The sequence below is a fragment of the Jaculus jaculus genome, chromosome 4, assembly GCF_020740685.1.
Source record: "Jaculus jaculus isolate mJacJac1 chromosome 4, mJacJac1.mat.Y.cur, whole genome shotgun sequence".
NCBI lineage: Eukaryota > Metazoa > Chordata > Mammalia > Rodentia > Dipodidae > Jaculus > Jaculus jaculus.
In genome coordinates this window covers 169604133-169628645 of record NC_059105.1, presented here as the reverse complement: position 1 = coordinate 169628645, position 24513 = coordinate 169604133, and the positions used below count along the sequence as shown (strand labels likewise).

At 39.3% G+C, this 24513-nt stretch overlaps 1 protein-coding gene across 2 annotated transcripts in view; it reads left to right on the top strand.

The window, feature by feature from the left end:
* The window catches only part of Senp7 (SUMO specific peptidase 7), a 179383-nt gene that overhangs the window by 121874 nt on the left and 32996 nt on the right, over nucleotides 1–24513 (top strand). For both annotated transcript variants that reach the window (XM_045147156.1, XM_045147155.1), the window contains 2 exons: nucleotides 13987–14020; nucleotides 20607–20786. In XM_045147156.1, the coding sequence (XP_045003091.1) occupies nucleotides 13987–14020; nucleotides 20607–20786 (214 nt within the window). The remainder of the gene's footprint in view (nucleotides 1–13986; nucleotides 14021–20606; nucleotides 20787–24513) is intronic.

Sequence of the window (24513 nt, the reverse complement as noted above, 5' to 3'; positions counted from 1 at the left end):
CCCACTTTTGCAGTTTTTATTTGTTGCTTATTTCAGATACATAGTGTTTTTTGTCTTATATACTATAGGGTTCAAGATGGTCACAGTGGTGTACACCTGTAGTCCCATTTAGAATTCTCAGGTAGGTGAATCACTTGAGCTAAGGAGTTGGATATCAGCCTGAGCAGCATAGTGAGTTTTTTAAAACACAAAAGCAAAAGCCCATGCACAACCATAGTGTGCTGCAGGCAAAGTTGCCCTTTTAAATTTGTGTCAAGTATCTTATAATAGAAAGTAGGTTATATATCAAAGTAAACTTATGCATGCAAGCAAAGACTGAGAATACTTCTTCTAAAATCAGAAATTATGACGGAAAGGATACAGACAGTTTTTATCCAGAGGCATTGATCGATCCCTGCCCTCCCCCCTCACAATGACTGACTGCTGCTCTCACAACTCATAATCCACAACCTTAAAGTGCATGCTTGCAATCCCACTGCAGAGGGCACTCCGTAGAATGGGGGCAGGGAGGAGGTTTATGATGGCACCAACACAGGATGTGTCCTTATAAAGTTTCTACCTAATAAAAAATATCAATAACAAGGAAAAGGATAAAAATCTTAAAATTTTCAGATATTTCAAAAGCCTATATATATTTATACATATATATGTATGTGTATATAAGAGAGGTGGGGGGGGGAGAATCTTTTTTCAGACACAGTTTATGTAGCAAATTAAAGAACTGCTTTTTTGGTGGAGATTACATATATATATATATATATATATATATATATATATATATATATGTGAATTAAATCCAGCCATGCTTCAAATATACTGAGTAACTATTACAATGGACATTATTGTATAAACTGAAGTATTATTCTCACTACCATGACATGATTTAAAGGTCTTTGCCTCTCGGAAGTGATAAAATGGCCAAGTGTGATGGCTCATAATTATAATCCCAGGACTTGGGAGAGTAAGGCAGGAAGACTGCTATACATTTGAGTTACACTGCAAATTCCAAATTAAGCCTAGAACATAGGCTACAAAGTGAGTCTCTGTCTCAAAAAAAAAACCAAAAAAACCCCAAAAGTGACAAAATTATTGTAAACATCCCATTTTTGGAATGAATTTTGCTTTAGAAGAATGTACATTTTCACTTATTTATTTTTAAAATTTATTTATTTATTTGAGAGAGAGACTGGGGGATGGAGAGAGGGAGAGAGAAAGAGAGAGAGAGCGAGAGAGACAATGGTCATTCCAGGGCTTCCAGCCACTGCAAACGAACTCCATACACATACACCACCTTGTGCATATGGCTTATGTGGGTCCTGGGGAATTAAACTGGGTCATTTGGCTTTGCAGACAAGCACCTTAACTGCTAAGCCATCTCTCCAGCCCAGAATATGTATTTTAAATTCTCTGTTCAAACTCTATTAATGTCAGTCAAGTTAGTTTTTTTAAAGATTTTTTTGTTTATTTATTTGTTTGAGAGAGACAGACAGAGAGAGAGAGAGAGAAAGAGAGAGGGGGGGGGGAGGGAGGGAGAATGGGCATGCCAGGGCCTCCCCACTGCAAATGAGCTCCAGACACATGCGCCCCTTGTGCATCTGGCTAACGTGGGTCCTGAGGAATTGAGCCTCGAACCGGGGTCCTTAGGCTTCACAGGCAAGCGCTTAACCACTAAGCCATCTCACCAGCCCAGTCAAGTTAGTTTTTATTTTTTAAAATATTTATTTATTTATTTTAACCATCTCCAAAATGGAACTTCTCTGTCAAGCAGTTCCAGCAACACTTATTTGCTTTCAGCCACTTCCACAACATTCCCTGAGCCCTGACAGATGTGATAGAAATGTCTCATCCAGTGCTGAGCACTCAGGAGTCAATTTCTTATTACCTTGAAGAGTCTTGGGTCTCCCCAGATGTCACTGCCATCTGCAAAAAAAAGCTCCTTTAACCAAAAGGGAGAATAGCATTAATCAATGGACAAATACAAACATTTAGAGTGCAATTTGATGGGTACATCATATCCACTTAGTCAAACAACAGTGGTACCTTCCGCCTAGGTACTATGACCTTCCAAACTTCAGGCTTTTGACTTGTTTTTTAGTACCTGGTATGAATTCCCTCCCACAGAGTGGGCCTCAGGTGAAATCAGAGGGTAGTTGGTTACCCCTATAACCATAACTTGTGTGCCACTCTTGCATTTGTGGGCACCTCTTACCTGGTTGGATGGTTATGTAGCATACAGGATTCACTTCTGGTTAAGACTTTTATTTTTGAATTGACAACTTCCATACTTACAGACTATAAACATGATAATTCCTTCCCTCCCCCACTTTCCCCTTCACAAATCCACTCTTAATCACATCCCCTCCCTTTCTCAGTCTCTCTTTTATTTTGATGTTATCGCCTTTTCCTCCTATTATGAGGGTCTTGTGGAAGTATTGCTGGGCATTGCAAGGTCATGGATATCGAGGCCAATTTCTGTCTGGGCAGTTGCATTGTAAGGAGTGGTGCACTTCCTTTGTCTGTTATATTCTTTCTGCCACCTCTTCCGCAATGGACCCTGAGCCTGAGGGTGTGACAGAGATGTTTCAGTGCTGGACACCCATCCGTCACTTCTTCTCAGCACTCTAGTGCCTTTTGGGTCATCCCAATGGTCACTGCCATCTGAAAAGATTCTGTAACAAAAAGAGAGAGTAGTGTTAATATATGGGCATGAACATTAAGGAAAGTGCTTACAGGGTAGTTTGGTAAGCATAATATATGCATTTAGCCTGATAAGAGCAGGCATTATACTGCTAAGACTCATGACTTCCTCTATCATAGGTTTTTTTAAAATTTTTTTTGTTTATTTATTATTTATTTGAAAGTGACAGACAGAGAAAGCAGACAGAGAGAGAAAGAGGCAGAGAGGGAGACAATGGGCATGCCAGGGCCTCCAGCCAGAATGAACTCCAGATGTATGCACCCCCTTGTGCATCTGGCTAACGTGGGTCCTGGGGAATCGAGCCTCGAACCAGGGTCCTTAGGCTTCACAGTCAAGCACTTAACTGCTAAGCCATCTCTCCAGCCCACCATAGGTTTTTGATTAGCTTTTCAGTACCAGACATGTATCCCTCCCATAGAGCAGGCCTCTAGTCCAATTAGAGAGCAGTTGGTTTCCTCCATATAACAGACCTGCCACTATTGCACCCATTCAGTCATTTGGCCTTGCTGGCCAAACTTGAGGCTTAGTGTCCACTGTTTTCACTGCTGATGAGTTCTGTCTCCCATAGGGCTGCATACAGTGCAGCCTTTTCTAGTTTTGTATCAGCCTCACAAAATCTACAGGGAGGAGGTTTTCAGCTCAGCCACAGCTTGATTTCTTAGTGACCTTGCAGCCCAGGCATGTGGAGACTTCCACAATAGGGTTTTACCATCTATTTCTGGTGGGAAACCAAGAGCCTTGGCAATAGCCTGTAACGTTTTGAGGGCATCAGGGACCTCCCTAGCGAACAACTCAGTGGAATCAGTATCAGTGTCCCATCTCTGGCACTGAAATTTTTCTAGTAACAATCTGTGGCTTCTGGGTATGCCATTATCTAAAAAAGTAGGTTTTCATATGGCTTATTCACAACATCTTGAATTTTGATTAACCCTCCCCGACTCTTCTTTTACTCAGTCTCTTCCCTTGGCCTCACTTAAGCCATTTCACCCCCAGTCATCTGTCAGTCTACTTACATATATATAGTACCATACCCTTAAGCCCTTCCCTCTCCTTCCTCCCTCAGAGCCCTTTTCTGCTGCTCTGACTCACACACAGGTCTAAACATCTGTAGCTAGGACCCACATGTGACGGGTTAAGACTTCTTGACGCTTCTTTTCCCAGCACTATAGCAGTGCCAGCAGGGAGGCAGCTTGGTGGTCAGTTCCAGTTTTATTCTCAGGGTCTTGCAGCTGCAGCATGCAGTATCTTCAGCAGTAGCTAAGTTTGGTGGGGACCAAGAGACCATTGGCAATGCCCTGTATTGTTTGAGAGCCTCCCTGACCAACAACTCATTTTGGGGTGTACCCCACCCCTGGCACTGGGATTTTCCTGTAATAACCTGTGTGTTTTTGGAATAGCATCTTCCATCCCAGTAGTGTTTTCTCCCTCCCTTTCTCTCTTTCAGTTATATATTTTATTTTTAAAACTTTTTATTGACAACCTAAGTTATATATTTTAATTAGCTGGCAAAAAGTTTTCCGTATGGCTTGTTCATAATATCAGTCATCTTGTGGAACCCTTCCTCTACCCATATTTTCCTCTCTGTGCTTCCTCTGAACCCATTTGGACCTTTCAGCACCCTGTATTCTGCCCTCAACTATCAGATCTTATAAAATTCAAAGCTACGATCCTCATATTAGAGAACATGTGGTGTCTATCTTTATGAGCAGTTTTCTTAAATTTGTTGAGACTTGATTTGTGACCTATTATGTGATATATTTTAGACGAAGTTATATGGGTTGCTGAGGAGCATGTGTATTTTATAGTACTTGGATAGAGTGTTCTGTAAATGACTGTTAGGTCCAGTTGGTATATGATACTGTTTAACTTCATTGTTTCTTTGTTTATTAATTTTTTGTCTAGATGACCTGTATGTTGGTGATGCTTGGGTATTGAAGTTATCCACTGTTAACTGTTAGGACTTTTCTCTAACTATATCCAGTAGCTTTTATTAGGTACACCTGTGTTTGGTACATATATATGTTCAGAATTGTAATGTTGTCTTGGTGCATTGTTCTCTTGTTCAGTATGAAGTACCCTTCTTTGTTTCTTCTGATTAATTTTGCCTTGCTATGTACTTTATCAGATATTAGAGTATCTATGCCTACTTGTTTCTTAGTTCCATTTGCTTCAAATATCTTTTCCCATTGTTTTGCCCTAGAGTGTTGTCTATCTTTCTGTCTCACTAGGTGAGCTTATTGAAGACAACAAAAGGATAGTTCTTGTTTTTTAATCCAGCCTACTTGTGTCTTTTGATTGGGGAATTGAGACCATTAATACTCAGAATTATTATTGAAAAATGGAGTTAATCTCTAACATGTTGGTGATTTTGTAGAGTTTGGTATTTACTTAATCATCATTTGCTTAAAAGTTGTTGTAGCTTTAGTTATGTTTTTCCTCCTGTACTCTCTTGAATATGTTTATTCTTCTCTTCAGTGCAAAATGTTCACTCCAGTATCTTTTTCTATCTTTTTTTTTTTTTTTTCGAGGTAGGGTCTCACTCTGGTCCAGACTGACCTGGAACTAACTCTGTCATCTCAGGGTGGCCTTGAACTCATGGCAATCCTCCTACCTCTGCCTCTGAGTGCTGGGATTAAAGGCGTGCGCCACCATGCCTGGCTTTCCAGTATCTTTTGTAGGACAGGCTTAGTGCTCATAAATTCCTTTAGCCTGCTTTTATCATGAAAAGATTTTCTTTTTCCTATCATGAGAGGTATTTTTTGCTGAGAATAATAGTTTATGTTAGCATTTGTAGTCCTTTTAGTACTTGAAATAGATCATTACAGGCCCTTCTGGCTTTTAAAGTGTCCATTGAAAAATTGTGATTCTGATGGGCCTACTTTTATATGTGATGACATGATTCTGTGTTACAGCTTTTAGTACCATTTCTTTTAAAAAAATTATTTACTAGGGAGAAGAGGAGGGGGGGGGGAGGAAGGGAGGGAGGGAGGGAGGGAGGGAAATAGTAGATTAAGGTTAGTCTTCATCATACCTTCTCCAGGGCCCTGTGGTTCAGGTGGTTCCTGTAAGGACCTAATGAAGGTTCAGCCATTTAGTCTGTTTTGTAGGATACAGAATTTTATGGTACCTTTGCCATTTGGGTCCACTTTTGTGTCCCCCACATCCTTACCCTCCCCTTTTGCCCCATATTCCCTATTGTCTGGTCTGCAAGGTGCTTATTAGGTATGTCAGCATCTTGGGCAGATCCAGGCTAGGAATCACAGATGAGTGAGATCATGTGATGATTATCTTCCTATGATTGGGTGAGTTCGCTGAGAATGATCTTTTTCAACTTCAGCCATTTTTCTTCAAATTTCATTGTGTCATTTTTTTTCTTACTGCTGTGTAGAATTCCATCATGTAGATATACATCTTAGTTATCCATTAATCTAATCTTGGACTTCTGGTTTGATTCTAGCTCTTACCTTTTATGAATTGAGCAGCTATAAGCATGGTTGAGCAAATCTCTCTGAACTGAGGCATGGAGCTTTTGGAGTAAATCTCCAGTAAGGGAATAACTGGATATGCTGGTAACTTTGTAGTCAACTTTTTTAGGAGTCTCCATATTACTTTCCATAGTGGTTGTACCTTCTTAAATTCCTACCAAAAGTGAATGCAGGTTCCTATTTCTCCATATCCTTGCCAGCATTTGTTTTCATTTGATTTTTTAATGTTTGCTATCCTTACTGGGGTAAGGTGGAATCTCATAGTTGTTTTAATTTGCATTTTCCTGATGATTAGGGATGATGAACATTTCCTTGAGTGTGTGTTTGCTGTTTGTATTTCTTCCTCTGAGAATTCCCTGTACAGCTCTCTACCCCATTTTGTGAGTGGATTGCTTGACTTTTTATTGTTTAGGTTTTTGAGTTCTTTGTAAATTCTAGAAATTAGGCCTCTGTCAGTTGTATAGCTGGCAAAAATTTTCTCCCATTGTGTGGGTAATCTATTGGCTCTGTTTATTGTATGTTTGTTAAGAAACTTTTCAGCTTCATGAGATCCCAATGGTTAAGTGATTAAGTTCCTGAGCTAGTGTGGGGTTTTGTTCAGGAAGTCTTTTCCCATTCCTATATCATGGAAAATTCCTTCTGTTTTTTTCTTTCAGTAGTAGCAGAGTTTCCAGTCTTATATTGAGGTCTTTGATCCATTTGGACTTGATTTTTTAAAAATACTTTATTTATTTATTTGAGAGAGAAAAATATGGAGGGAGGGAGGGAGGGAGAGAAGGGGGGGGAAGAGGAGAGAGAGAGATAATGAGAATGGGCACGCCAGGCCTCCAGCCACTGCAAATGAACTCCAGAAGCATGCGCCCCCTTTTGCATCTGATTTACATGGGTCCTGGAGAGTTGAACTGAGATCCTTTGGCTTTGTAGGCAAATGCCTTAAACTCTAGACTTGATTTTTTTGCATGGTAAGATGTGTGGATAGAGTTTCATTTTCCTGCAAATGGTTATCCAGTATGTCCAGCACCATTTGTTAAAGATGCTGTCTTTTTTCCAGCCTACATTGTTAGGACCTTTATCAAATGTCAAGTAGCTGTAGTTACTTGACCCAAAGTCTGGGTCCTTGATTCTGTTCCATTGGTCCTGTTTTTTTTTTTGCCAGTATCATGTTGTTCTATTACTATGGCTTTGTAATACAGTTTTAGATCAGGTATGGTGATGTCTCCAGATGTGTTTCTTTTGCTTAGGATATGCTTGGATATCCAAGGCCTTCTGCCATTCTATATGAATTTTGAGATCATTTTTTCTATCTCTGTGAAGGAAATTGTTGGGATTTTTCTTGGTATTTCATTAAATGTGTATATTGTCTTTGGTAAGATTGCCATTTTCACAATGTTAGTTCTGCCTGTCCAGGGACATGGGAGGTCTTTCCATTTTCTCAAGCCCTCCTCAATTTCTTTCTTGAGTGTTTTTATGTTTTCATTGTATAGTTCTTTAACATACTTGGTTAATGTTATTCCAAGGTATTTTATTTATTTATTTTGTTGCTATTGAGAATGGGACAGTGTTGCTTATTTCTTTCTCTGTATCTTTGTCTTTTGCGTATAGAAAGGCTACTGATTTTGTTGAGATATAAACCACCCATGCCTATTCTCTCCAATGTTTTGATCATGAAGTGATGTTTTATTTTGTCAAAGGCCTTTTCTCCATCTATTGATATGATCATATTTTTTTTTTGTTTAAGCTTATTTATGTGGCGTATTGTATTTACAGATTTCCATATGTTGAACCACCCCTGTGTTCCTGGGATGAAGCCTACTTGATCAAGGGGGATAATGCTTTTGATGTGTTGTTGAATTCAGTTTGCAAAGATTTTGTTCAGGATCTTTGCATCTCAGTTCATCAGGGGAATAGGCCTGTAGTTTGCTTTCCTTGTGGCATTGCTGCCTGGCTTTGCTATTTGGGTGATACTAGCTTTATAGAAGGAGTTGGACAGCTTTCCTGTTTTCTGATTGTGTGGCACAGTTTGAGAAAAATTTGGTTTCATTTCTTCCATGAAGGTTTGATAGAATTTGGCTGACAAGCCATCTGGTCCTGGGCTTTTCTTTTTGGGGAGGTTTTTCATTAGCTTTTTAATCTTGATGGGTATGATAGGTTTGCTTAGGAGATTAATCTGCTTTGAGTTTAGCTTTGTTAGGTGATATGTGTCCAGGAGTTCATCCATTTCCTCCATATTATCCAGTTTTGTGGAGTAGAGGTTTTTGAAATAAGTCCTGATGATTCTCCCAATTTCACTTATTTGTTGTGGTCTCTTCTTTTTCATTTCTAATTTTGTTAATTTGAAGTGTCTCTTTTTTTCACTTGATCAAATTAGCCAGGGGTTTGTCAATATTGTTTATTTTTTCAAAGAACTAGCTCTTTGTTTCATTAACTTTCTTGTTTTCTTATTTTCCAATTCATTAATTTCTGCTCTGGTCTTAATTATTTCTTCCCATCTGGAGCTTTTTGAGTTGGATTCTTCTTGTTTTTTTTCTAGTGTTTTTAGGTGGATGGTTAGGTTATTGATTTGGGATCTCTCTGTCTTTGTTATGAAGGCATTTAGTGCTGTGAATTTTCCCCCGAGGACAGCAATCATTGTGTCCCATATGTTTTATTTCACTGTGTTCTCATTGTCATTCAATTCTAGAAATTTTTCATTTTGTATTACATTCACTCCCATTTGTTGTTTGAAAGTGTGTTGTTCTGTCTCCAGGAGCTGGTGGGATTCCTGCTGCATCTTTTTTTTTTTTTATTTTATTTTATTTTGGTTTTTTGAGGTAGAGTTTCACTCTAGTCTAGGGTTACCTAGAACTCACTCTGTATTCTCAGGGTGGCCTTGGACTCACAGCGATCCTCATGCCTCTGGCTCTTGAATGCTGGGATTAAAGGCATGCACCACCACGCCCAGCTTTCCTGGCACATCTTTTGTTGGTAATTTCTAGCAATACAGCATTGTGATCTGATATAATACAGGAAATTATGTTGACCTTCCTAAATATATGGAGGCAGTCTTTATGACACAGTATATGATCTATTTTAGAAAAGGTTCCATGGACTGCTGAGAAGAATGTGTAATCTATGGATTTTGGATGGAAGGAATGTTCTATAGATGTCCATCAGGTCTAACTGACCTATGGTTTTGTTGAGCTCTATTACTTCCCTGTTAATTTTCTTTTCTTTTTAAAAAATATTTTATTTTTATTTATTAGAGGGAGAGAGGGAAAGAAATAAATAAAGAATGGTTGCACTAGGGCCTCCAGCCACTGCACACAAACTCCAGATGCGTGCGCCCCCTTGTGCATGTGCATCTGGCTAAAGTGGGTCCTGGGGAATTGAATCTGGGTCCTTTGGCTTAGCAGGCATACAGTTTAATCACTAAGCCATCCCATCCAGCCCCCTGTCAGTTTTCTGTTTGGATGGTCTGTTTATTGCTGATAGTGGAGTATTAAAGTCCCCAATTATAATAATGTTGGTGGTTATTTCTCTTTTGTTGTCACATAGGTTTTGTTTTATGAATTGTGGTGTACCTGTGTTTGGCACATAAAAATTGATGATTTTGATATCCTCTTGTTGGATTGTTCCCTTGATAAGTAAGAAGTTGCCTTGTTTTTCTCTTGTTTAAAAATATTTTATTTGCAAGGAGAGGGGTGAGGAGAGAATAGAAGAGAGAAGAGAGAGAGACACTGAGAGAATGTGCACACCAGGGCCTCCATCCACTGCAAATGAATTCCAGATACATGTGCCCCTTGTGCATCTGGCTTATGTGGGTTCTGGGGAATCAAACTTGGGTCATTTGGCTTGGCAGGGAAATGCTTTAACCGCTAAGTCATCTCTTCAGTCCCTTGTTTGTCTTTTTTGATTACTTTTTGTTTGAAGTCTACTTTATCTGGTATTAGTATAGCTACGCCTGCCTATTTCTTATTTCCATTTGCTTGGAATATCATTTTCCACCCTTTCAGCCTGAGAAGGTGTCTGTCTTTAGTGTAAGGTAGGTTTCTTGAAGATAGCAGATGAAGGGGCCTAATTTTCTGATCCACCCTGTTATCTTATTTCTCTTGATCAGTGAATGAAGGCCATTATTATTATTATTTTTTTTTTTGGGAGGGGGTTCGAGGTAGGGTTTCAGTCTAGCACAGGCTGACCTGGAATTCATTATGTAGTCTCAGGGTGGCCTCAAACTCATGGTGATCCTCCTACCTCTGCCTCCCAAGTAAGGTCATAAATATTTAGTGTAACACTGTGAGGTTTGATTTAATCCCTGCCATATTTTGGTGATTTACGTGGTTTGGTGTTTCCTTGGACTTTGTAGTTTTTTGTGCCTTCTGTGAGTTTGATTATTGTTATCTGCTTCTTGTAGGCACTTGAGGTTGGTTATTTGATTCTTCTGTGTGGAGAATTCCCTGAAGTACTCTGCAGGTTTGATTTTGTGTTCATATAGTTGTAAAGCTGGGTTTTATTGTGGAAAGTTTTTCTTTCACCATTTATTATGAAAGATACTTTTGGTCTTTATTTTCTGAAGACATTTCTGGAGATAGATGGCTTTAGTTCCCTGAGTAAGTCTTTCAGATTTGTAGATATGCCAAGCAGCTCCTTGTTCCTCGATACAGACTGTGACTATCTTCTCACTTTCTGCCTCCTTGAGCTAGCTTGACCACATTTCCATTTTGGGGCAGCTCTTTGTGACTTCTGGGATAAGAGGCTTTTCCAAACTTCTCAGCGCTGCCCGGTGGCCCGGCGTCCTCCCAGTCGGCGGCCAGGCTCAAGGGACACCGCGGCACCCGCAAAGGCAACTCGGCCCACCGCCCGTCTCTCTTTTAACCTGCGACACCGAGTGCCCGCCCATGGCCCGGCCCCGGAGGGGGCGGCCGGGACACACCGCCAGCGGAGAGGTGCAGGACGCTCCCCAGCGCGCTCGCCCGCGACCGTGGCCATGAAAGATACTTTTGCTGGGTAGAGTAGTTTGGGTTGGAAGCCATAGATTCTTAGGCTTTGCAGTGTTCCATTCCCAGCCCTTCTGACCTTCAGGGTTTTCACTGAGAACAATGAGGTAATTCTTATGGGGTTACCTTTATATGAAATGTGTTGTTTCTCGAGAGTTTCTCCTTTGGACCAGTCTGTTTGGAGTCCTGTTAGCTTCTTGTAAATTGATGGGACTTTTTGGCTTTTTTTAAAATTTTTGTTCATTTTTTATTTATTTATTTGAGAGTGACAGAGAAAGAGACAGAGACAGAGAGATTGAGAACGGGCGCGCCAGGGCTTCCAGCTACTGCAAACAAACTCCAGACACATGCTCCCCCTTGTGCATCTGGCTAACATGGGTCCTGGGGAACCAAGCCTCGAACCAGGGTCCTTAGGCTTCACAGGCAAGCGCTTAACCGCAAAGCTATCTCTCCAGCCCATTGATGGGACTTTCTTTTGAGAGAGTGGGAAAGTTTTCTTTGATAATTTTGTTGACTAAGTTCTCCATGCCTTTGGTCTGAATTTCTTCCTATTCTGGTATTCCCATGATCCAAATGTTGGGACATTTAAGGGTATCCCATAGTTCCCTCATGTTGTGTTCCCAAAATTTTTTAAACTTATTGAAACTTTCGGTCTTATGACCTGTTTCTTCTGTTTTGTCTATCAGTTCTGAGTTTTTCTACTCCCCATGGCTGACTCTATTCTTTTTTTTTTTTCCAAATTTTTATTAACAACTTCCATGATTATAAAAAGTACACCATGGTAATACCCTCCTTGCCCCCACTTTCCCCTTTGAAACCCCACTCTCCATCATACCCCCTCCCTGTCTCAATCAGTCTCTCTTTTAATTTTGATGTCATGATCTTTTCCTCCTCTTGTGATGGTCTTGTGCAGGTAGTGTCAGGCATTGTGAGACCATAGATATCCAGGCCATTTTGTGTCTGGAGGGAGTATATTGTAAGGAGTCCTACCCTTCCTTTGGCTCTTAAATTCTTTCTGCCACCTCTTCTGCATTAGACCCTGAACCTTGGAATGTGTGATAGAGATATTTCAGTACTGAGCACTGTGGTCATTTCTTTCCATCACCATGATACCTTCTGAGTCAGGCTGACTCAATTCTTGAGAGCATCTATAGAGTTTTGGGCTTATTCAATTTGGTTTGTATTTTCTACTGCTTTTTAATGTATAGTTTCCATCCCTCTGTTGAGTTCTCTTTTCATGTCATTTTCTGATTGTCTTAATGCTTCTTGGAATTCATCCTTGCATTTCTTTTTTAATAATTTTTATTGACAACTTCCCTAATTATAAACAATATATCATGGTAATTCCCTCCCTCCCCCCACTTTCCCCTTTGAAACTCCACTCTCCATCATATCCCCTCCCCCTTTCAATCAGTCTGTCTTTTATTTTGATGTCATGATCTTTTTTTGATTGACAGTGTTATTAAAAGTGAGATGTAACAGTGAGTTTGGGACCAGCCGGCTAACATAAGGCCCTGTGTCAATTAACCAAAATAAAGAGGAACATATCATAGTAATGATTTTATATTGTGAAACAAAATGGAGTCAAGTTCAACCTATATTTTCACAGACCACTATGTACTACTTATCTGGAACTCATATATAAAAGCCATTCTTTTGTCCACAAACTATACCCATGAAATACATAGTCAACAACTTCACTAAAGAACCTTAACCAAAAATAGTAGGCGCACTTATTTGTCAATAATGGAAAATAAAATTCAAAGCACAGACTTTAGATATAATTTTGTCATGAGAGTTAGTGATTATAATGTTTGAGATGAGCAGGTATACATAAAAGATACCCAGAGAAAATAAGATTCTTCTGGTAGAAGAAATGGAAAGAGCAATAAACTCAGTTTGTAGTGAGTTCATATAGTACAACAAAGAGAGATGCATGCTAGAGTGCTGTGTTCTGGTTTTCAGGGTTAGTTGTTTTGACCTATGCCATTGTTTTGAAGTTGGATTATTTGAATTTTATACCCATTCTGTCGATCATCTCCTTATTACTGTGTGTGTGTGCTTGTGTGTGCGCATGCATTTGTATGTGACATATGCACATGTATGTGCTCTTGTAGCACCCTGTTATGGTGGCTGGAACAGAATGTTTGTGTTCTCCCCAGTCCTGTGCTCTTCCACTTGTTCTTATCTGAGCAGGAGTCTCTTATTAGTCTGGGAGTTTGCCATGTTGTCTCCCCACCCGTGGCCCATGAGGTCTCAGGTCTCTGCTTCCCATGGTACTGGGGTTAAAAAGCATAAGTGACCACACTCCATTGTTCTGCTTTCATTTAGTAAAAACAATCTTTTGGATACAATTAGTAGTTATTCTACAGAGATAAAATGTTTATAGCAGGTGAGGATACAAGGTAGGTCTTTTGACACTTAATATCTTGTAAACAATACGGTACATTGGCCTTTAGGTTTGATGAGTTGTCTCCTGTGAGTTTGTTTGGTGTATGCTCATCTCCAGGAGAATAATCATCAGCTTCAGAGGTAGTTCCGTTGGTGGTCTATGTAGTTTCTTCTGTACATTGTCTTATTTGTTAAATTTTCAGAATACATTTTTGAAAAACTGAAGTAAGTAAAGCCGTAAGAGTTTTTGTAAATTAGCATTTTGAGAATTAGGTTTCTTGTACAAGATTTTTATGTATCCTGGAAACTAGGTCTTTATTTTGATATATTTCCTTGGTTTATTTTTTGAGTACTTTTAGTGCCAATTTTATGAAAATGAAACAAATTGAATACCACATTTTGGATAGTAACTCATTTTTTGTTTTATTTTTTTCTTTAGTTCACAACAAAATATATTAAAATCCCATTTCAAGGTAAGCCATCATCCTCTTATGACATTTTTTTCTTACTGTAATTTTGAGTTTAAGATAATTGGCTAGCAAAAATTCCCAAACTCTGCCAACAACTTTTCCATAATTTTTCCTAGTACAGATATAAGTAAAAGAATGCAGTTTGACAATGTACTTTACCTTAGCATTTTGAACAATTCCAAGAGTTAAATGTTTCTTTCATTTATTTATTTATTTATAAGCAGACATAGATAGAAGAGAGGCAAACAGAGCGAGAGAATGGGCACACCAGGGCGTCCAGCCACTGCAAATGAACTCTAGACATATGTGCCCCTTCTGCACCTGGCTTACGTAGGTAGGTCCTGGGTAATCAAACCTGGGTCCTTTGGGTTGGCAGGCAAATGCCTTAATCATTTAGCCATTTCTTCAGCCCAAATATTTCCTTTAATGACCATAAATCAAGTGATATTAATGTATTCACGGTGATTTCTTAGGATTAACAGAAATAAAATTTTGCCAATAAGACTGTTCTTGGTATATATGAAAATGAATGAAAGTAAAAGGAAAGAAACAAAACCTGTAATATGTTTTTGCAGAGAAGCTTAGATTTTTTTAAAGCAAATTATTTATTTATTTAAGAGAAAGGGGTGGGGGGAGAGAGAGAGAGAGAGACGGAGGGAGGGAGAATATAGATGTGCCAGGACCTCCAGCCTCTGCAAACAAACTCCAGATGCATGTGCCCCCTTGTACATCTGGCTTATGTGGGTCCTGGAGAACTGAATTGGGATCCTTTGGCTTTTCAGGCAAAATTAACCACTATGCCATCTCTCTAGCCCAAGAGAAGCTTAGATTTCTAAGAGAGGTTTTTTTTTTTTTTTTTTTTTTTAATGCCATTTCTTACCTGAATAAAGCAAAAAAATACATTGTAAAATGTACCTGTAACCTACAAGACACTGGTTGCTTTATCATTCCTTCCCCAAGTAAAAAAATTTTTAGAATGATTAGTGACAAAATAATAATCTACAATAGAGAATAAGTTGTGAAAAGAACAAGGGAGAAAAATGTACACACAAATAGCAGTTTAGATATAAACTAGAGAAAAAGAAGCTCTGTTCTAATACTGAAGATGTAATCAAAGTGCCTTTTCCCCAGCTATCACATGCTCAGAATCAAAGATAATGAATCTAATGATTAGGTTACCTTCCACTAAATACTGATAACATGCAAGACACGAAGTTAAGTACACATTAAAAGTCATTATTAGAAAACATAAATTAATGCATTATTAAGAAATAATGTGTAGCAGACAGCTTCAGGTTCACTGAGATGAACTTTCAGACCAGGCACAGTTATGGAGGAAGGGATTTATTGAAGCTTACAGATCCAGGGGAAGTTCCATAATGGCAGAAGAAGCTGGCCTGCCTTCACAGGCCCAAGCAGACAGAGAGAAGCACAAGCCTAAAGGTCAAAAGCCATAGCACACTTCAGGAACTCTAGCTAGGCACACTTTGCATATCTTTAGATTGAAATTGGAAACCCACCACCACACCTTAAGATCCACCCAGTGACATTGCCTCCAGCCAGGTAGCCAGCAGATGCAAACTACAAACAAACAACTGAATATAGTGGGGGCCATCTATTCTATTCCAACCACCACATAATGTAACATTAGATATTTGGAAGAAACAAAGATACTTGATTCAAATTAAGATAGTGATATCAGAAAGTCTAGTCCTACAATCTGGGTAAGAGAGAGATGCTTCTCCGTTCACATGATACAGATACCAAGAATAATACTTTCAGAGTACTTGTTTGATGCTTATAATTTTTATATTTTTATTTATTGAGACACACACACATACACACACACACACACACACACACACAGAGAGAGAGAGAGAGAGAGAGAGAGAGAGAATGGGAATGGGAATGGGAATGGGAATGGGAATGGGAATGGGAATGGGAATGGATATGGATGCACCAGGGTCTCCTGACACTGCAAACAAACATCAAATTCATGTACCACTTTGCATCTGGCTTTACTTAGATACTGGGGAAACGAACCCAGGCAGTCAGGCTATGCAAGCAAGTACCTTTAAGTGTTGAGCCATCTATCCAGTTCCTATACTTTTTCAAATATTGTCTTATTTTAAAATCCTATTTTTTTTTAAAAGTTATTTATTTATTTGAGAGCCACAGACAGAGAGAGAAAGAGGCAGAGAGAGAGAGAGAATGGGTGCACCAGGGCCTCCAGCCACTGCAAATGCACTCTAGACATGTGCGCCCCCTTGTGCATCTGGCTTATGTGGGTCCTGGGGAATCGAGCCTCGAACCGGGGTCCTTAGGCTTCACAGGCAAGCGCTTAACCATTAAGCCATCTCTCCAGCCCAGTTTTTTTTATTTTTTAAAATATTTTGATTATTTATTTGTAAGGGGGGAGAGAGAGAGAGAGAGAGAGAGAGAAGGAAAGGGAGGGAGGGAGGGAGGGAGGGAGGGATACAGAGAATTGGTGCACCAGGGCCTCCAGCCACTGCAGACAAACTCCAGATGCATGTGCCACTTTGTGAATCTGTTTACATGGGTACTGGGGAATCAAACCAGGGCTGTTATGCTTCACAGGCAAGCACCTTAACTGCTGGGCTATCTCTCCAGCTCCTGTCTGGTTTTTAAATGATAGTTCTAATTACAAAGTATGTAGAAATACTCTTTTCAATGTTAGTTAGGTTTATAATTTTATGATAGGAAAGAAAAATATTAATCTTCTTCCCCAAGTGCTGTGTTATTTTTCTATAGTCAAAAATCATTTTTAGAGGCTGGGTGTGGTGGCACACACCTTTAATACCAGTGCTTAGGAGGCAGAGGTATTGCAGTGAGTTTGAGGCGGCCCTGAGACTACAGAGTGAATTCTAGGTCAGCCTGAGCTAGTGCAAGACAGATGATTTAGTGGTTAAGATGCTTGGCTACAAAGCCTAATGACCTGAATTTGATTCTCCAATGCCCACATAAAGCCAGAAGCACAAGATGGCATATGCATCTGGAGTTCCTTTCCCCAGGCTGGTTGGAGACCCTGGCATGCCCATTCTGTCTGTCTCTCTTCTATCACTCTTTATGCTTGCAAATAAATAAATAATATTTTTAAATAAATTAAAAAAAAAGACAAAAAAGGGAAAGGCAGACATATAAAACATTTTTTGTAATTGAGAATCTAAGGGTATAAATCTTTCCTTTTTCATAGTAGCTGAGGCAATTAATTAAATTATTCATATTTATATTTACCATTAATTATGATTGGCTGAACAAGCTGTTATTTTTTTTTCAAATTGAAGAAATCCAGAAGTAGGCTGAACTGATTATATGTTTCCTTGGTCATCAGTGATCCAGATTATTTATTTATTTGTATTTTTTATTTTCTTCATATTTTTATTAGTTATGGACATACTTAGTATGTAAACAGCACATGTTGATACCATCCTTATCCTCACCACTGCCTCCCCTCCAAAGAGACCCTCCTCGTTGGGGATGCTGGTTATCCCCATGGGGATTGTGGGTCATGCATTGTGGAGGTAGTCATCAGTTATGGGGAAGAGGCAAAGTCTCTGTGTGTAATGTCCCAACTTGTGGCTCTAACAAGCTTTCCGCCCCCCCTTCTGCGAATTTCCCTGAGCCTTGCTGGGTTCACTTTAGGTCTACTTCAGTGATGGCCTCTTATGAGCCACTTTATCTCTGGATCTCTGGTTTGGTAGGAGTTAAGTGTCTTCTGTGTCTATGTCCTTCACCCTTGGACTGATTTTAAGATCACTGAGAAAGCAGCACTCTTTCTCATTTCACCAGTTCCTCTGTGGTTTCAACTGGGGCCCTGGTGAAGAGTGGTGGACTGATTCTCTCCTCAGGTCCTGCTTCCTTCTGAAAAAGAGAAGCAGATTCTCCAACAGGGAGTGAAGTTAGCACAGGTTAAATGGAATAACCATTGTTAGTTTAGAGAGAATTTAATGGGTGTAGGCCTTCTTGTAGCCCAACATTGATGGGAGCTTGATATTAGAGAGTGAACTCATTATCTGGATATGATTCTGACTTGTTTCCCAGTTCCAGCTATGGGTTCCTTTCCATTAAGTGGATCTGTTAGCCAATCTACAAGCAGTTGGTTACCCACTTGCTGTGTGCCACTGTTGCATTTAGGTGAGCCTCATGTCAGGTTGTTTGCTTCTGAGTAGCTTAGTCCTCGAGTTGCTCAGACAGTTGGCCACTTTCTCCCATTAGCTCATGTAGAACCTTCTAGCACTAGATGGGCTAACTGTCTGGGGACTGGTTGTCTTCCAGATTCTAGCCAGGTCTCCATGTTCCATGCTGACAGCTTATGGTGTCTTTGGCAGTACGGTCTTACCACTAACCTCTGGTTGGGTAATCAAGTGCTCTGACAGAAGTCTGTCTTCTTTTGGGAAATCTTGTAGGTCTGTCTGATCAACAGCTTATTGTTGAGTGTTAACTGCATTCTGATAGTGGGAGTTACAGGCCAGTGCCAAGGGAAAAGAAAGAAGAAAAAGAAAATATTTAAAAAGAAAATAAGAGAGAAACAGGAGAAAATTAAGGCTGGGCTTCATCTCACCCTCTCCAGGGCCATTTGATTCAGGTGCTTCCTCTAAGGTCCTGATGAGAGTCCAACATTTTAATCTGTCTTCCAGGATATAGGATTTTATGGTACCAGTTCCATTTGGGTCCAGTACTGTTAACTTCCCCATAAGCCCTACTCTCCCTATTTTCCTGTCCTCGAGATACCTATTAGGTCAGCATCTTGGGCTGATCCAGGCTAGGAGCTGCAGATGAGTGAGACCATGTGACGATTATCTTTCTGTGATTGGGTGAGTTCACTGTGTATGGTCTGTTCCAAATTTGACCATTTTTCTACAAATTTCATTGTGTCATTTTTTTTCTAACTGCTGAGTACAATTCCATTCGTCCAGTGATGGGCATCTGGGTTGAATCCAGTTCTTAGCTATTATGAATTAAGCAGCTATAAACATGGCTGAGCAAATCTCTCTGAACTGAGGCATGGAGCTTTTAAGGTAAATGCCCAGTAAGGGAATAACTGGATCATTTGGTAACTCTATAGTTAACCTTTTTAGGAGTCTCCATATTGCTTTCCATAGTAGTTTTATTTATTTTTATTTGAAAAATATTTTACTTTTCTTTATTTATTTGAAGGGAGAGACAGACAGAGAGAGAGAGAGAGAGACAGAGAGAGAGAGAGAGAGAGAGAGAGAGACAGAGAAAGAGAGAGGGAGGGGGTAAGGAGGGAGAGAATGGGCATACTAGGGTGTCCAGCCACTGCTGGTGAACTCCAGATGCATGTGCCCTTTTTGCATCTGGCTTACATGGGTACTGGGGAATTGAACCTGGGTTCTTTGGCTTTGCAGGCAAGCGCCTTAACCACTAAGCCATCTCTCTGGCCCCATTATTATTATTTTTTTTTTTGGTACTGTCATCCTTGACACATGAAGATTGTCTTATGTTGAGTGTGGCTGCTCATACTTTATCTCATCTAACTATTTCAGGCAAAAAGCAAGAGGACTGGGAAGATAGTTTGAAGAGTCCATGCTATCTTTCTTGCCCATTTAAGGCAAAGTATCTAAAAGCTTTACAAACAGACAAGCAATCTAAGTACAGAAATGAGTGCAGGAGTGCACTCATGTTTTAAACACAAGGATACCTATTTACACAGAAGGATAGAAAATAAGTTTTAAAAGCTGGGTATCTTGCTTCCTTATATAAAAACAGCTCTGTTATTGAAGAAGGAAGAGGATATAGGTTATGAGATTCACAATAAGGAAGTGATTGACATGTTTTTTGGACAGATCCTATCCATTTTCTTTTTAAAAAACTATTTATTTGAGACAGAAAGAGATTGTTAATGATACTAGAATTTCTATTGGGAAATATTTCCAGTGAAATTTTGTTTTGTTTTAATTGTTTTTCAAGGTAGGTCTTGCTCTGGCCCAGGCTGACCTGGAATTTACTATGCAATCTCAGGCTGGCCTTGACCTCATGGTAATCCTCCTAACTCTGCCTCCCGAGTGCTGGGATTAAAGGCGTGCGCCACCACTCCTGGTTCCAGTGAAATTTGTATGCTGGAGAAATTTTAGTGTCAAATTTTCCTTTTGTGGATATAACTAAAATAACATACTGCAAAAGACTAAACTTTCCTAATTATCATTTAGTTAGTCTTTCCTAATTTGCAATATATTTTTACTCTGATAACACTGTAGTGTTTTGGCTAAGAGTACTGGAAATTTATTTCTGAAAAACTTTTCACATGAAGCTTTTAGAGAAATCTAGTGTATCAAGGAATGATAGAGATGCTGGATTCCTGAATAGATTACCTTTTATTTTTATTTATTTATTTGAGAGAGAGGCAGACACACAGAGAGAGAATGGGCCTGCCAGGGCTTCCAGCCACTATGAACAAACTACATACGTACCACTTTGTGCATCTGACTTACGTGTGTTGGGATATCAAACCTGGGTCTTTAGGCTTTTCAGGTAAGAGCCTTAACCACCAAGCCATCTCTCCAGCCTCTAGATTTCTTCTTAAGTCATTGTTTTTCATTTGTTGCAGTATCCCTGAATGAAATTTCATTGTCAGTAGACACCAAACATTTAAAGAGGTTTGGGTTATGGAAAAGTAAGGATGATGATCACAGTAAAAGGAGCCATGCCATCCTTTTTCTCTGGGTCTCTTCAGATTATCTTCAAGAGATTCAGACTCAACTAGAAAACTATATGTTGAGCCAGAAATGTGAGTATAAAACAATTTCTAAATTTTAGGAAATAATTTTCTTTGTAAAAATTTGATAGAATGTGAATATTTTATTGAGCTGAAATTTATTTTCCTATGTGAGAAGAAAATTTACCTCCTAAAATTATGTAACATAAATTATTTACTTATTCACATGATTTTACCTGGTAATTTTATTTAAGTGAAGTTATCTTCTGAAAATGAGTAGAATGCCTTTAAAACATCTTGAATGTTGCTTATCTTGAAGGTAAAGCATCCCTGTACTCTTATTTTTTTTTTAATTTTATTTATTTATTTGAGAGCAACAGACACAGAGAGAAAGACAGATAGAGGGAGAGAGAGAGAATGGGCGCGCCAGGGCTTCCAGCCTCTGCAAACGAACTCCAGATGCGTGCGCCCCCTTGTGCATCTGGCTAACGTGGGACCTGGGGAACCGAGCCTCGAACCGGGGTCCTTAGGCTTCACAGGCAAGCGCTTAACCGCTACGCCATCTCTCCAGCCCTCTGTACTCTTAAAAATATCTTTTAGTCAATTGTTTCCTTTAGTTATCTTGTACTTTTTCATTTTTTAGTTTTCATATAAAATAAAGAATTCATTATGATAATTACACACACACACACACATAATTGTATTTTTTTCATTTTTCCCTCATCTTTTCTCATAGGTCCTCAGCCACTGCCATCGAACTCCAGATGTTTGCATCACCTAGTGGGCATGTGTTACCTTGCACTTGCCTCACCTTTGTGCATCTGGCTTACATGCCATATGTAGTGTTGAACATGGGTCCTTAGGTTTTGCAGGAAAATGCCTTAGCCACTAAGCTATCTCTCTAGCCATATATATATGTTTTAAATCTGTTCATCTGTTGATGGAGCTCAAAGCTAGTTCCCTGTCTTGGCTATTGTGAATAATGAAGCAGTAAACATGGATGTATAAGCATCTCCCTGAGGTGCTTAGAATCCTTCAGATATGCACTCAGGATTGATAGAGATGGATCACATGGTAGTTTTTTAGGTTTTCAAGGTAGGGTTTTACTCTAGCCTAGGTTGACCTGGAATTCACTCACAGCAATCTTCCTACTCCTGTTTCCCGAGTGCTGGGATTAAAGGGTGCACCATTACACCTGTTTTAGATTTTTTGAGATAGGGTTTCACTCCATCTCAAACTGACCTAGAATTCTCAATGTAGACTCAGGGTGGCTGTGAACTTTTGGCAATTCTCCTACCTCTGCCTCCTGAGTGCTGGGATTAAAGGTGTACACCACCATGCCTGTTTTTTTTTTTTTTTTTTAATAAACAGAGCCTCCATATAATTTCCATACTGGCTGCACTGGTTTATATTCCTGCCAACAGTGCCTTATGCTCATGCACACATGTGTACAGACACACTAACATGGACTTCTCTTTCTAGCATTTATTTATTTGTGAGATAGATACAGAGAGAGAGGGAGAGTAAGGGAGAGATATGGCATGCCAGGCTTCCTGCCACTGCAAACAAACTTCAAATACATGTGCCATTTTGTGCAACTGTCTTTATGTGAGTACTGGGGAACCTAACTTGGACCATGAGGTTTTGCAAGCCAGCGACTTTAACCACTTAGGCATCTCTCCAGCCCTCATTTCTAGTTTTAGAGACAATGTTTTTAATTTTTCCCATTTAGTATTATGTTGACTATAGGATTATTTATATATAACCTTTATTGCTTTGAGGGATATTCCTTATACTACTAGTTTTTTCAGGAATTAAAAAAAATATTTATTTGAGAGATGGAGAAAGGAGGCAGATGGAGAGGAATGGATGCACCAGCACCTTTAGCCACAGCAAACGAACTCCAGTTGCTTGTGCCACCATGTGCATCTGACTAACGTGGGTCCTGGGGAATTAAATCTGGGTCCTTTGCCTTTGTTGGCAAGTGCCTTAACCACTAAGCCATTTTTCCAGCCCTCTGAAGGGATTAAAAAAAATTATTGACAACTTTACTTACAGACAATAAACTATGATAATTACCCCTCCCCCACTTTCCCCTTCACAACTCCAGTCTCCATCATATCCCCTCCTTCTCTCCATTAGTCTCTCTTTTATTTTGATGTCATCATCTTTTTCTCCTGTGATGAGGGTCTTGTGAAGGTATTGCTAGGCACTTTGAGGTCATGGATAATAAGGCCAATTTCTTTCTGGATAGTTGCATTGCAAGGAAGTGGTACCCTTCCTTTGGTTCTTACATTCTTTCCACTACCTCTTCTACAATGGACCCTGAACTTTGGATGATGTGATAGAGATGTTTCAGTGCTAGACACTCCCCTGACACTTTTTCTCAGCACTATGTTGCCTTTTGGGTCATGAATTTTTTTTTTTTTTTTTTCCGAGGTAGGGTCTCACTCCTGCTCAGGCTGACATGGAATTCACTATGGAGTCTCAGGATGGCCTACACACACAGCAATCCTCTGCCTCCTGAGTGCTGGGATGAAAGGCATGTGCCACCAAGCCCGGCTCAAGGGTCATGAAATTTTGTTAACCTTTTTTTTTTTTTTTCAAGGTAGGGTCTTGCTCTAGCTGACCTGGAATTCACTATATAGTCTCAGGGTAGCCTCAAACTCATGGCGATCCTCCTCCCTCTGCCTGTCTCCCCAGCGCAGGAATTAAAGGCGTGTGCGACTACACCCAGTGTGCTGGCCATTTTTTTTTTTTTTACATATATTGAAATGAGTTTTGTTCTTAATTCTATTTGTGTGTAAGTATTACATTTATTGATTTGTATATGGTGAATCATCTTTGCATCCCTGGAATGATACCATTGTGGCTGTATTGAATGGTTTTTAAAAATATGTCATCAAATTCAATTTGCAAGTATTATATTGAGAAATTTTGTGTGTTTATTTATCAAGGAAATTAATGTGTACCTTTCTTTTTTGTTGTGTTATCTGGTTTTGATATCAAGGCAATGCTGGCTTCATAGAGTGAGTTTTGTAGTGTTGTTTTGCCTTCTATTCTATGGAATTGTTTGAGAATCATTAGTGTTAGCTCATTTTTTGAAGGTCAGAAAGAATAAATTAGTGAATATGCATTGTGCTGTACTTTCCCTTTTTGGGAGACTTTATTACCTGCTTCAATCCTGTTTGTTGTAGATCTGTTTGTTATTTATATCTTCATGACTTAGTTTTTGAGCAGTCATTTGTGTTTGGAATTCATCCAATTTTTCTCAATATTCCAAGTTGGTTTCTTTTTTTTTTTTTCCGTTTCCTGGGTATTTGTATGTGGTATGCAAGTGCATATATTCATATATGTGTAGGTGTATATATGTGGATGAATGTATATATGAACTGTGGAGATCACAGGTTCATGTTGGAGGTTTTCCTAAGTTGCTCTCCACAGTTTCTGAATGCAGAGATCAGTGATCTAGCCACAACCCCCAGAGATTCACTCTTTTTCTCTATTGTTGGGATTAGAGAGGTACACTACCATGCATAGCATTTTATGCAGGTTTAAGTATTCCCTAATGATTCTCTGGACTTCACTGGAATATGTAGTAACCTCTATTTTCTTCTTTCTTTATTGATCTCTGTCTTCTCTTTCTTTTGATTAATTTAGCTAAGAGTTTTTTGATTATCTTTGTCTCATTGATTTTTGTGTGGCATTTTAACTTTCTAGTCTATTAATTTCTGCCCTGATCTTCATTGTTTGTTTTTGTATGGTGCTTTTGGGTTTGGCTTATTCTCATTTTTTGAAA